The sequence below is a fragment of the Phaenicophaeus curvirostris genome, chromosome 2 (genome assembly GCF_032191515.1).
Source record: "Phaenicophaeus curvirostris isolate KB17595 chromosome 2, BPBGC_Pcur_1.0, whole genome shotgun sequence".
NCBI lineage: Eukaryota > Metazoa > Chordata > Aves > Cuculiformes > Cuculidae > Phaenicophaeus > Phaenicophaeus curvirostris.
In genome coordinates, this window is record NC_091393.1 from 106,044,627 (window position 1) to 106,058,759 (window position 14,133).

Genomic DNA, 14,133 nt, shown 5'->3' on the forward strand with positions numbered 1-14,133 from the left:
CTGATGAAAGTTGTCTTTAAACTAACCTGATACATGTAGTTCAGCAACCAACAAGCACTTTTTGCATCATCAAGAAGAAAAAGTCCCCAGGAAATCCCACTGTTGGTGCATAAGTATTCCAGTAAGTGAAGGTTGATAACACAACGCAGGAGCTTCTGTCCTGCAAAGTTGCTACATTCTCCAGGGCTGAAGATAGAGAAAGCCACTGTGAGGTTAAGGGAGCAGGAACAGAGACGTTGATGTGGAAGTGAGGATGGGAGATGCTGGAGATGTACACATGGTGAGCTATTTGACCTCCCCTATCCCGAGTGAGGGAAGCCTGCTGGGAAGCATGGGTCTAGAAGGACAGTTCAGGTAACTTTGGATGAACGAAACCTGAGCTGAGTAAACAGCATCCAGGACAGGCTTGTATTTTGGGGTGCCCAAGGGCAGGCCTCCTGCCCAGAGGGACACAGGTGGAGCCAGCAGATAGAGGGAGATGAGTATTTCTCCTGACTGAGCACTCATTATATCCCATAGAATCATAGAATAACTAGGTTGGAAGAGACTCACTGGATCATCGAGTCCAACCATTCCTATCAAACACTAAACCATGCCCCTTAGCACCTCGTCCACCCGTGCCTTAAACACCTCCAGGGAAGGTGACTCAACCACCTCCCTGGGCAGCCTGTTCCAGTGCCCAATGACCCTTTCTGTGAAGAATCTTTTCCTAATGTCCAGCCTAAATCTCCCCTTGCAGAGCTTGAGGCCATTCCCTCTTGTCCTGTCCCCTGTCACTTGGGAGAAGAGGCCAGCACCCTCTTCTCTACAACCTCCTTTCAGGTAGTTATAGAGAGCAATGAGGTCTCCCCTCAGCCTCCTCTTCTCAAGGCTAAACAACCCCAGCTCTCTCAGCCATTCTTCATAAGGCCTGTTCTCCAACCCCTTCACCAGCTTCGTTGCTCTTCTCTGGACTCGCTCCAGAGCCTCAACATCCTTCTTGTGAGGGGCCCAGAACTGAACACAGGATTCAAAGAGCGGTCTCACCAGTGCCGAGTACAGAGGGAGGATAACCTCCCTGGACCTGCTGGTCACACCGTTTCTGATCCAAGCCAAGATGCCATTGGCCTTCTTGGCCACCTGGGCCACTGCTGACTCATGTTCAGTCGCTGTCAACCAACACCCCCAGGTCCCTCTCCTCCAGGCAGCTTTCTAGCCAGACTTCTCCTAGTCTGTAGCACTGCAGAGGGTTGTTGTGCCCCAAGTGCAGGACCAGGCATTTGGTCTTGTTAAACCTCGTGCCATTGGACTCAGTCCAGCGGTCCAGCCTGTTCAGATCCCTTTGCAGAGCCTCCCTACCCTCCAGCAGATCAACACTTCCACGCAGCTTAGTGTCATCCGCAAACTTGCTAAGGGTGCACTCGATGCCTTCATCCAGGTCATTGATAAAGACATTGAACAGGGCTGGACCCAGCCCTGAGCCCTGGGGAACCCCACTTGTCACTGGCCTCCAGCTGGATTTCACACCATTTCCCACCACTCTCTGGGCCCGGCCATCCAACCAGTTTTCCACCCAGGAGAGTGTGCGCCTGTCCAGGCCAGAGGCTGACAGTTTCTCAAGCAGAACGCTGTGAGAAACTGTGTCAAAGGCTTTACTGATGTCCAGGAAGACCACATCCACAGCCTTTCCCTCATCCAGCAGCCATGTACAATTGTATTTTGTTTAGTGGCCTTTCTTATGGTACATAGGTCTGATCTGGGTCTGTGGAGCAGTAGCTCCTGTTACAGTTTTGCCATGGACTGTCTGAGTGACCTCAGACAAGCTCCATCACTTCTCCACACCTCTGTTTCCTACACTTGCCAGTGGAAATGTTGGTCTTTAGCTGTGTTTACAAATCCCCTCATCCTGTCCCTGCAGTCCCTGATAAAGAGCCCCTCCCCAGTTTTCCTGTAGCCCCCTTTAAGTACCAAAAGGCTAATCTAAGGTTTCCCCAGAGCCTTCTCTTCTCTAGGCTGAAGTTACTGTTCAGAAGAAAGATACTGCATCATTAGAGATTATTAGAATGGATAAGGGAGGTTTTTATGGCTGCCCGCTTCCAGCAGTTGCTACTGCTAGTGCTCACACCAGCTAATGCTCTCCTCACATAAAGATGCTGTGAAATGAGTTGGCCGGCTTGGAGATCCAGGGCTGCTCTGTGAGGGAGAAGACTACCGGAGACCTCCTCCATCACCTGATAAGGCCTGTTGTTTTTTTAAGGGTGTTCACTTGTTTGTTAACTCACAAAACATAATCAAGAGAGGGGGGAGAGGGAAAAGAGCCCTATGTCAGGAACTCACATCTAAGAGCTCGTACTAGGTATGGCAGTGCATGTGCGCTTAGCATGCAAACAGCCGTATATAGTAATGTCTTGCTGCTGACCTAAGATCTACCATCGGTAATCTGACTACCACCTACTGTCATTTCCAGCACAAAAGAATTCAAACCTCCTGCCTCAAGGCTTTTTTTGATCTTGGAGATCAGCCAACAGTTGTTCTACAGTTGCTCATGGTTTAGATGTGCTAATTCTGAAATAAATGCCCTTTTCTTGGCATAGCTTTATCCAGTTTGGAAAGCAGTTGTTGAGTTAAACCAACAAGGCATTTGTGCTCCCAAATGTGTGTTGAGATGAGAATTTGTTCCAGAACACTTGCTTTAGTAGACATTCACATTCTGTCTTAGTTCAGATATACTTAAAATAAAGCCTTGATTTTAATTTGTTTTCTAAAACAGCTTGTACTTCTATTTGCCCAGCTACTCCTATTCGTGTTACAGAGTGTTTACATGACACAACTAATGTCATATATCAATTGCAAACTTTTGTCTAGTACCAGAGAATACATTTTTGCCTCCGACATGATGTGCCGTACTTTCTGCTCTATTGTATTAACTTAATCATCACATGCAGTGCAATAAATCATCCACGAACTGTCCTCAAGGCAACCTACTATAGCTTTAAATGAAACCATCCCGCCAGAAACTCAGCACAGCCAGTTTCCTTGGCTGATGGTCTTTTCTTTCAAAAGACACTACTGAGTTGCAGAATGACTATTGTAGGGTGAGTGTCTCTACTTCCATAGAGAATCCTGCAGAAGAAACTGGCCTTTGGGGTTCTACTTCTGGTCCTATGAACTTCTATAATGGTTTTAATCCTATTTCAGATAATTTTCTATAAAGCTATATTTAATCGGGTTTAACAAGCTTTTATATCAGTGCAGTGATGTCATGATCTCCTGCTTAAAAAGCATTCCCAGGGAGGACACATCTTTTCCTTTTTACTTATCTCTGTAATATATATACAGAGGTTTTTTTATATGTGTACTGTCAGTAAATAGAGTTACCTTCTCTCACAAATATCCTTCATGGGATCTTCAGTCTAGGCGAGGCTGGTGGGAGGATTTCTCCAATCTTATCTCTGTGCAAATGTACTTTAAATGTGCAAATATACTCTGCAATATTAAAGCTGCAAAGCTGCCCTGCACCACTACAAAGGGAGGAGGGGAGAGGAATTCTTCTTCCATCCTGCTTCAAACAGCCAGTTCTGCTAGGGAAACATGCCCACCACCCTCAGCTGTCTTCCCCTTGCTCATACAACAGCGGCCGCTGACTCACGTGCATGTGAGCCAGCCAGCTTTGTGTAGTAACAGCTCAGCAGTTTATGGCTGTATGGCAGGGGGTGGCTGTTTTTAGCTACTCATTAAACTGTGGAAGGTGCCAGCAAGGCATGTGGTCTTTAACAGCCTCATCACGTTTGCTGAACAGTGACTTGTGCAGATGGAGCAGCAGAAATGCAGAAAACATAAAGGAAGTAATTAACCAAGTAAATCTTTGGAAAAGGCATATGCCGATGACTTTTCTCATAGAGTAGGGGGTCCTTTCCCTTCCAGAAACCCCTGTTTTGGGTAGTCCGTGGGCACTGCTAGGGGAAGGCTGTAGGAGGTAAGTATCTTCAATGGTGATACAAGCAAATACGGGTGAGGAGAGGTTAAATGTCCAAGGCTGAAATGATACCAGGGAAGGTGGCTGAGAGTGAACCAAGCCCGAGCTCCAACTGTGCCCTTTACAGACCAAAGTAGATGAGATAAGATGTGTATGGTCCTTGTGTGTCCCTTCCAACTCAGGGCACTCTGTTGTTAGGATGATGAAGGAGACAGAGCCATGACCGAGAAAACTGCTTTGCTGTTGTCCATTCTCTCCTCCACAAAGGGTTTAACAGCCACCAGCTGCCCTCTCTACAAGGAGATGCCAGCTTAAGTAGCCAATGTCTGTGATGACTTTTTCCCTTATATTTAAACTTTATTAACGTAAAAGTTGATCTGTATCAGTAGTTTCCTAGTATTGGCAGACAGTTTAACATTTCTAGTTGAATTCCTTCAGCCTCTTGGTGTTGTAATCAATGACTGTGATGTGTTTCTCTGCAGCGCTTGCATCTTAGCGAAGATGTGGCTGGGGCAACTTTCATGGCAGCGGGAAGCTCTGCTCCTGAGTTGTTTACATCTGTCATAGGTAACTAACCTGCTGCTGCTTCTTGAAACTTCCACATTTTCCCTGGCTGTATTTCAGAGTTGAAATGGGATTGTTGAGCACCTGTAACATTCACTGTAATACTCAGCCCTTCCCTTATGGGCATACAGCTGTGAGGAATCCTTGCTAGATGAAGCAGCTCTGAAAAAGTGCTGCCTTGGAAGTGGTTTCATCTGACCCTGTCAAACCAGGGCTGGTAGCCAGTTCACCTTAACTGCTACTCACTGTAGCACAGCCAAACTGCACAGTGTGGAGTTCTGCCCATGCAGGCTTCTCCCCTTCTATCTGTCCTCCTATACTATCTGCTACGCTGCCTCCAGGATGTGGCATGAAAGGATACCAGGTACCAAGGTGAACTCCATGTACTCAGCTGCAGGTTCTGTCCCATCCACCTCCACTCTGATTAGTCTTCTAACACCACTTCCCTCTGGCAAAGCCAGAGTGGGGAGGAGAAGAGGATTTGAAATGCTTTCTCGCAACAAGTTGATCAGAGCATCATGCTACCAAAACAACTCTCTGCTTATGAGAGGTGAGATCAAGGGATTCAGTGCTCCTTCAGTGTGTGAAACCCAGGAAACTCATGTAGTCCTGCAGCAGCCTTGAGCTAAGAGTCAGCTGTTATAAAACGATGCTGTACATGTGCTACCTGGTGGAAGGAGAAAGTATTCTTGCAGTTTTACTCATTCACTTCCCTATTGGTAGGTGATCATCAGAGCAGCCGTTGGGAGGTTAAGGTGAGCTCTCACCAAGGAGAATTATTCTCAGCTTACATACTTTCTGTAGAAAATACTCCTATTTCAGTTACTACTATCAGATGCAGAGCACAAATTAATTCACGCCAAGCTGCACGCTCTGCAGAGAGGTCCCATTATACAAGCAAAGCCTCAGAGTGTAGGAACTTAAATTGGACCGAGTTTGAGTTGTGCTTCAGTAAAGGATACTTCAGTAGAAAGATGAATATAAAACTAGATTCCATCTGGCAGCTTAAAGAAGCCCTAACAGTCAGAACATTATCTTGCTGTGGTATAATCCACCAGATACGGAGTGTCACTTGGCGGGTGACTGCTTCTGTGTAACATGTTTCTGAGAAAAGGATAAAGTGGAAAAGAAATACCTAAACTATGCTGGCCAGATAAATACTGTTGGAACCTTAAAAGCAAATGGTGAATTTAAACAGCCTGCTAGATGATGAAGTGTTATTTTTAGCCTGGCTTCCTAAGGAGAGAATTTTGTGCAGTACCATGATGCATGTGTCTGTCAGTTCATCTCCCTTGCCATTAACCTTATTGGACAAATTCAACCAAATTTGACAGAAGAGCTCTGAAAGGAGATTGTAACTTAGACCCAAAACTCATCTTGAGAGCGTTGTTCAGCTTGCAAGTATTAATAGCTAGTGGCCAGGCAGCTCTGAATCAGCTCCAGCTCAGGCTTCTACTCGCCTGTTGAAGGTGGTAGGGATAGGGATATGAGGAAGAACAAGGATGAGGTGAGGGAATGTCTTATGAGAGATAGTTTCCTGCAGATCTCTATCTAACCAGCTCTATCCTGTGGAGCTTACTGTCTTTTATGATGTATATTGCCATAATGTTGGGTCGTAAAACCAGGAGGTTGGTGGTTCAGACACATCTAAGGTATTTAGTTTTCATTAGACAGTTTATCCAGGTCCTCTCAGAAAGCAAGTTCTGCCGTCTTTATTCACCTTTCTCTGAAAGTTACCCTATTAAATATGAGGTAAAGTGGCATAAGTGGTACATGTCTTTAGGTTCATTAATGGGATATGAGGTCTGCAGGTTTTTTTGTGGAAGAACTCTGCTCTTTCCAGATTACACAGCTTGCCTTGAACTTGTTTTTCAGGTGTTTTTATCACAAAAGGAGACGTAGGCGTTGGAACCATCGTAGGCTCGGCTGTATTTAACATTCTCTGTATTATTGGCGTGTGTGGGCTTTTTGCAGGACAGGTAAGAGCATTTAATGATTCTTAACAGTTTTTGCTTCATCCTGTGCCTTGGCTGTACTGTGAAATCAGCTGCCAGGTTCACAGCCTTGCAACAAATTTCTCTAGCTTTGTTCTTCCTAATAGGGCCCTACACTATTCCTCCTGCATATTTGAAATGAAAAGCAGAACAGCAAATGTCAACTCCGGTGTTTTAAGCTGCCCAAGATATGTGGGTGGTCAAAGGAATAAAAGTTGGTTATTTAACACCTCCTCTTGGTAGCAATTGAAAAATGTGTTGTGATGTTTGTATCTGGTTCTTTTAGACCAAAGGAGGCAGGAAATGTCAGTGCCTCTGGCTGGTAAAAATGCACTTCAGTGAGCCATGCAAGATGCCTCTGAAAGAACGATGACACTTCTGGAGCATCACAGAAGATGCTGCCTTTGTGAAGAAGCATTTCAGATACATGAACTGATCTGGCAGAACGTTGTTGGTGACTGGCATGACTTAGGAAGTTGTATAAGGAAGATGCAGTCTTTGCTTGTATTTTATCTCATAGAATCATAGAGTATCCTGATTTGGGATGGACCCACGTGGATCATTGAGTTGAACTCCTGTCCTTGCATAGGACAACCCCAGCATTCACACCATGTGTCTGAGAGCACTGTCCAAGTGTTTCTGGAATATTGTCAGGCTTGACACCGTGACTGCTTCCCTGCAGAGCCTGTTTAAATGCACCACCACCCTCTGGGTGAAGATCCTCTTCCTAATACCTAACCCTTCCCTGGCACATCTTCCTGCCATTCCCTCAGGTCCCATCATTGGTCACCAGAGAGAAGTGATCAGTGCCTACTCCTCCTCCTTTCCTTCTGAGGAAGATGTAGAGCATGATGAGGTCTTCCCTCAGTCTCCTGTTCTCCAGGCTGAACAGACAAGGTGACTTTAGTGGCTCCCCATATGGTTTTTCCTCTGAACTCTTTAGCAACTTTGTGGCCTCCTGTGGACATTCTCCAGTAGCTTTGTGTCCTTTTTACACTATGGCACCCAGAACTCAAGATGGGGCCACACCATTATGGAGTAAAGCAGGACAATGGTCTCCCTCAGTCGGCTGTCAGTGCCGGGCTTGATGCATCCCAGGACACGGCTGGTCGTCTTGGCTGCCAGGGCACACTCCTGGCTCATGTTCAACTTGCCATCAACTAGAACACCCAGAACCAGATTCTCATTATTTATATCCAGAATCACAAAATTGTTTATGTGGGGATGGACCTTTGGAGGTTTCTGATACCAAGACCCTGCTACTCCAATGCCTCCAACTCAGAGCAAGGCTGATCTCAAAGTTGAATCAGATTTCTCAGGGCTTTGTTTAGTCAGGTTTTGAGTACTTCTAAGGATGCCCGAACTTTTTTCCTCACTAGCAGTAAGCGTATCCATTCCTAGTATAATTTCTGACTGTTTTCCTGCATGTCAAACTATTTCTGACAGCATAAGCTATTCATCTGAAATTAAAGTAACTAAGTTGTGAGATCTGAGCTGCTGTGTGAATTGCAGACATGATTGACTGTATAATTAAATACCTGAATCTGCATTCACCTTAGCACTTGCCAATATGCCTGGTATTTTTACAATCTCATAAGATGTTCCTTGAAATGTTACTATGCAGACTGATTTGTAAAGAGAAGAAGCAGGATAACAGTATCAGTACAATGCAATAGGATATCTGGCTCTGGCAGAAGAATTTGAGAGAAGGGCCTTTGTAAATTGCTCAATGTGAGAAAGCATGCAGGGAGATTGGGGTTTGAAGGAGAAGTTTGTAATCCAATTTTATTTGCATCAGCAGTTAATTTTTTCGGGATTAATATGAACATTTTCTCTACAAGGAGGCTTCAGGAAAATCCCGTGGTGGTGCATTTTAGCCACCTAAGCTCCCTTGATTCTCATCGAAACATGCAGGTGGAAACTACACATGTTCAATATAGAATCATAGACTGCTTTAGGTTGGAAGGGACCTTTACAAGTAGTCCAGTACAACCTTGCTACAGAAGCAAGGACATCTTTAGCTTCATAGAATCCATAGAATCGTAGAACATATTAGTGATTCTACTGTAACTCTTACTGTGAAAACCCAACAGGTTCAGGCCAATTTTTAATGACCAAAGCTTTCCCAGGGCCTGAAGCTGTGTTCTTCAAAGGTGTTTTCCTGTAATCAGTAGTAACTTTTGCTCAGGTTGCTTTTTTCCAAGCAAATGTACACAATTAACTGTTTGGCATGATGGCAGAGGAGCTATTTCTTCTCATTTTTACTCTCTGCAGTATTGATTGCATGCCTCAAACCTGCTAAAAAGCTACAAAACGCAGCTTCCAGTGGAAAAGGTTTGCTAGAGTTTGGAGGCTGATGGAGAACATCAGTCTTCTTGAGAGACCATTTACAGGTTTGTTCTGTATATAACAAAACTGAAACGCTCTCATAAATGCCTTCAGCCTTCTAAGTATGGTAGCTTTCAGAAATTCAAAGTGGGGATTTGCTGCTGTAAGTCATTGTAAGTGTGGTCTTTGAGTCTATTTCAAGGCAAGAATTGAGATATGAACTGAATTCGCAGAGTCACAGCATCACGAGGTTGGATGACCCCTAGGATCATCGAGTCCAACCATTCCTATCAGTCACTAAACCATGCCCCTCAGCACCTCGTCCACCCGTGCCTTAAACACCTCCAGGGAAGGTGACTCAACCACCTCCCTGGGCAGCCTGTTCCAGTGCCCAGTGACCCTTTCCATGAAATTTTTTTTTCTGATGTCCAGCCTGAACGTCCCCTGGTAGACCTTGATGCCATTCCCTCTTGTCCACTCCCCTGTCACTTGGGAGAAGAGGCCAGCTCCTCCTTTCAGGTAGTTGTAGAGAGCAATTAGGTCTCCCCTCAGCCTCCTCTTCTCCAGGCTAAACAACCCCAGTTCTTTCAGCCGCACCTCATAAGACTTCTTCTCCAGCCCCTTCACCAGCTTTGTTGCTCTTCTCTGGACTTGCTCCAGAGCCTCAACATCCTTGTTGTGGTGAGGGGCCCAGAACTGAACAAAGTATTCAAGGAGCGGTCTCCCAAGCCAAGTACAGAGGGAGAATAACCTCCCTGGACCTGCTGGCCACGCCGCTTCTGATACAAGCCAAGATGCCATTGGCCTTCTTGGCCACCTGGGCCACTGCTGGCTCATGTTCAGTCGGCTGTCAACCAACACCCCCAGGTCCCTCTCCTCCAGGCAGCTTTCTAGCCAGACTTCTCCTAGTCTGTAGCACTGCATAGGGTTGTTGTTCCCCAAGTGCAGGACCAGGCATTTGGTCTTGTTAAACCTCATGCCATTGGGACTCTGCCCAGCGGTCCAGCCTGTTCAGATCCCTTTGCAGAGCCTCCTTGCCTTCCAGCAGATCAACACTTCTACCCAGCTTAGTGTCATCCGCAAACTTACTATGGGTGCACTCGATGCCTTCATCCAGGTCATTGATAAAGACATTGAACAGGGCTGGACCCAGCCCTGAGCCCTGGGGGACACTACTTGTAACTGGCGTCTAGCTGGAGTTAACTCCATTTGCCACCACTCTCTTGTCCCAACTTTGGTTTTCCTGACTCTGCTAGTGATTTATCTGTAGTTTCATAAGTCACTTAACCTCTTTTTGCTACAATTTAACCCCCAGAGGGTGAGTGAGAACTGGAATGATTGGTGTCACTGTGTGGAGTCACAATTTGGACAAACAAATAGGAAACCTAATTTTAAATAATTCAAATATTCTAGAGAAAACTCTGTTTCGGTTTGTGCTTTTTGTTTTATCTGACTCCCAACCCTTCAACAAAAAGTCATTCACTTTTACTGGTATAATTCATCTCTGTTTTTTGTGTTAGTATTAATGGGAATTTGGTTTATTATCATTAAAGTCTCTAAAGGTGCAGTAACATAGCTGGTAAATTTAGTTGGTGGTTGGACTTCATTTCTCCCAGAGACCTGGATCTCAGTTTTGAGTTGCCTTGTAATGGGCCAAGGGAGCCTGAAGGCAGTTGGTCTGTGCTGCTTGCTGTGCTCCAGCTCAATTAGAGCAGCATTTTCTCTTTGGAGCTCAATCCCACGGAGTCAGCAACTGGAGTCCTCTGATTTTCAGATGAGACCAGTGAGTCAGTGAGTGCAGGGATTTACCAGCCATAGTTTGCTGTCTTGTGCGCCTTCCCTAAGGCTGCCCAGGTTACAGACCTGTTTTCTGGGAGTCCTGCCCTGCAAAACAATATTCAGGCATCTTGGTTTGAAGCTGGAAGGCTTCTGGGTTTGTCAGGTGGGAGGAGAGATGCTGAGAATTAAGGCCTTACCTGTGGCAGTTTTAACTCAATGATGCTCATGTGGCCTTCATGTTCATTAAAACCCATTGTTAAATGCTTTGCTTTTGGGAGGTAGCTGCTGCAAGTTGCCAGGGTGGACAAGAAGGGTCAATGTGCTGTTCCCCTTCGGTCTCTTTTACAAGTGGGATGCCTCCAGCAAGGAGGGATGATTTTGAGATGACCACACCACTGATTTCCACAAACAGAATTGCAGAGAGGGCGTTGGTGTAGTCTCATCCTTGCTCTCCTAAGACACCTGCCAGCAGTAGCACTGCTGTTCCAGTGGGAACTTTTATGTGTTAATAAAAGTGGTTTGCAGCTGCAGTTGTGGTAGCACATTGGGATGCTGTTAGCTGGTCAGTACCCTATGGCACATGCTATGTTTGGATGTTAGGTTGCTTGGTGATACTGACAGTCCAGGAGGTGGATGGAGAGCAGTACAGGCAGTGCTTAGTAAGCCATAATTCCATGGCAGTACCACTTCATCCCTTCTTGGAGTGCTCAGCTCAGAGCTGGGGGAGGAAATGTCTCTATGCTGTAGATAATGGGGCAGCTACCTAGTGGTAGGATGCTTGGGTGTGCTGTATTCCCCACGGGCTGCGAAACTCAGAACTAAAACCTGCAGGGGACTTCTGCAGCATTTCCATAAGCTCTCTTTACTTCTGCACCACTGTTGGGTATCATGAGAAAGCCTTTTTAGGGGGCTACGAGGGGTTTTTTTGACTGGTAAAAGGTTGAATGAAAAAAATACCGACCAGCTCTCTCCAGGGTATGTTTTATTCTTAAATTAGGTTGTAGTATGTATGTACTGTGTTGGATGTATTATTCCTTGTCTTAAGGAATTACTAGGTTTGGCTATATGCACCTTGTTTAAAAAATAAAAAAAAAGGAACCCACAGCCCCAGAAAGCTGGTATGCATTTACTTTAACACCAACTCTAATTGATTATTTTTCTAAGCCTTTAATGGCTGGTAAGTGTGCCCCTCTCAGAATAAATGAGAATAGGCATCCCACTGCTGAAATGGGAGAAGGAAAGTATGATGTCCACGCCTTTATATGACACTACACACCTAAAGACTGAATCAAAAGAGCATTGTTAAGGTTGAAAGTCAAACACTGGAAAGTTAGAAAATAGCAGCATTAAAGTTCCTTGTGCAACCTTAATTTGCCCCCCCCGGTGTGCATGCTTTATTATACAGTCTTTAATTACAGGATCCCATGCTGGTTTCTCCACAGGTTCCCTGCCTCCCTCAGTACACAGAATGGACTTTGCTTACTTAATGAGCAGCTATTCATTATTTTGTTTTCTCTTCATTGTTCCATGTGTGCCCTTCTGCCTTATTTACCAGGCTCTATTCAAGCCCTGTTGCAGAGGCAGAATTATTAATTTCCTCTTGAACTTTTGCTGATCCCATCACGATTGTATCTGAGCAGTTGATGAACAATTAATTAATTTTCCCCAAACCTCTTTGAGATGAAGGGATGTTTCAAAGATGGGGAAACAAAGCACAGAGAGATTAAATACAAAAGAATAACTTGTCATTTTAGGGGCCAATTAGACCTGACATGGGCCCTTTTCCCCCCTGAATGTGCAGCATCCAGTGGCATGTTCTTTGATCAGAGGGCAGCAGTCTGGCCCCAGATGCTGTTCCTACTGCTCATGCTGCTTCATCTCAGCGTTGCACAAGGGTTTCCTTGCTGGGCTGACCTTGGTTTAAATAGCCACTTCAATGTCCACACAGCTCAGCTTTCCTGGGGAGCATTCAGCTGCTTTAGCCAGATGAGCCCCTCTTCTTTGCCTAGGTTCCAGCTCACATTACACCTTTTGCAATGGAACACAGAAAACACTTCTGTCATCGTGAGGTCCTAGGACCACTCTTGACCTGAATTAAGCAAGTGACTTAACTACCTCATCTCCTAACATTTAGTGCTTGATTTTACTGGTGTGATGATGTTTCTTCTAAGCACCTAGGTGCTCCAAGTTTCTTCCCATTCTGTCTGTATCTCAGACACCCCCCCCCATTTCTTAGGGCTTTCTCCAGACAGATTTTCCCCCTGGATCATGGATTCACCCCATAGCTGTCTCTCAAGCGTTCAGCTTTCCCCCAGGCCCACAGTGGTCTAGGTCGTCCTCTCCTCATTCCTCTGTTCTGTGGCTCGTTGACCTCACGACTCCTGGCTAACTTTATCCATGCCAGAAGGGCACCACTGGAGGTGCAGGAGCCTGCTCTGGAGCCAGGGCAATCACATTTTCCGCTGTTTTCATCTCCTCTACCAACTGCTGACTTGGTGTACCCCACAGGCACTTACTTCACGCTGGAGCGCTTGCAACATATCTGCCCTTACTCTGCCCATGGCTAGACCACCGCTGCTGTTTGTAATTCTAGCAGAGCTGTAGCCCCGATGAGAGGCTTCCTTCTGGATATATCTCTGAAGTTGTTAAATGTTCTATAACAAGGCTCAGCAAGTGTAAAAATTGGGAAGGCCGCCTGTGCCCACACCCTCTCCTTGCTCCAGTGCCCAGCAGGGCTCAGGTTACACTGCGTCTCAAGTCCACGCATTCTTGCAGTGCTTGTCACCTCTGTCTTTGGAGTAGGAGGCTTCCCCACCCATGCTCAGCGTGTGCTGGAAATCAGTGTTAAGAGCTATGGAGATCTTGGCCACTCTGCCTGCAGGCACCCGCTTGGGTTTCACTGGTCCGCAGCTCAGCCCTGCCTGTGTCTTGCCCAGGCTCACATGGGAAGATGCTGCTGGGAGATGGTGCTGTGTGAAGAAGAAAAGTGCTTAGTATTTAGCACAGCCTGAAGGAGCGCAGGAGCAGGCTGCCAGAAGCCCTCTGCAAGGCGGTAATTGGAAAAGCTTCCACTTCATTTCTTTATTTATGTATTTAATTTTGAAATGCTAAGGAATTTACCACCTTGGTAGCCAGAGCCCCAGTCCTGCAAAGCAATTGCAGCCCAACTCATTGCTGCAGCCTGAGCTGCTTGCAGGATGAGGGTCTAAAAGCCACAGTTTGTTTGTACCGTCTGCTGTCGTGCCTCACTGTAGGGTTTCCACGTAGTTGCGGTGGTGTTGTAATGCTTCTGAAGAGTTTTTCTCGTGCTAGAAACTAATTGATGTAGATGAAAATCAGCTTTAATATATCGTTGTGCTCCTTTTTCCTTTGTGGCCCAGCCAGAAAGGACAAAGTTGGGCTGGAAAATTGATTGGTTTGAATTATGTCAACAGATTGGAGAGATTAACCATGTGGCTGTCGTGTGCCAGCCGAAGCTGAAGTTGTGTGTGTACAAACTCTAGGGAAAGATTA

General features: G+C 45.8%; 1 protein-coding gene across 3 annotated transcripts in view; it reads left to right on the top strand.

Moving 5' to 3' along the window:
• The window catches only part of SLC24A3 (solute carrier family 24 member 3), a 209,137-nt gene that overhangs the window by 130,892 nt on the left and 64,112 nt on the right, over positions 1-14,133 (top strand). For all 3 annotated transcript variants that reach the window (XM_069850350.1, XM_069850348.1, XM_069850349.1), the window contains exons 5-6: positions 4,438-4,522; positions 6,395-6,498. In XM_069850350.1, coding sequence (XP_069706451.1) covers positions 4,438-4,522; positions 6,395-6,498 — 189 coding nt within the window. The remainder of the gene's footprint in view (positions 1-4,437; positions 4,523-6,394; positions 6,499-14,133) is intronic.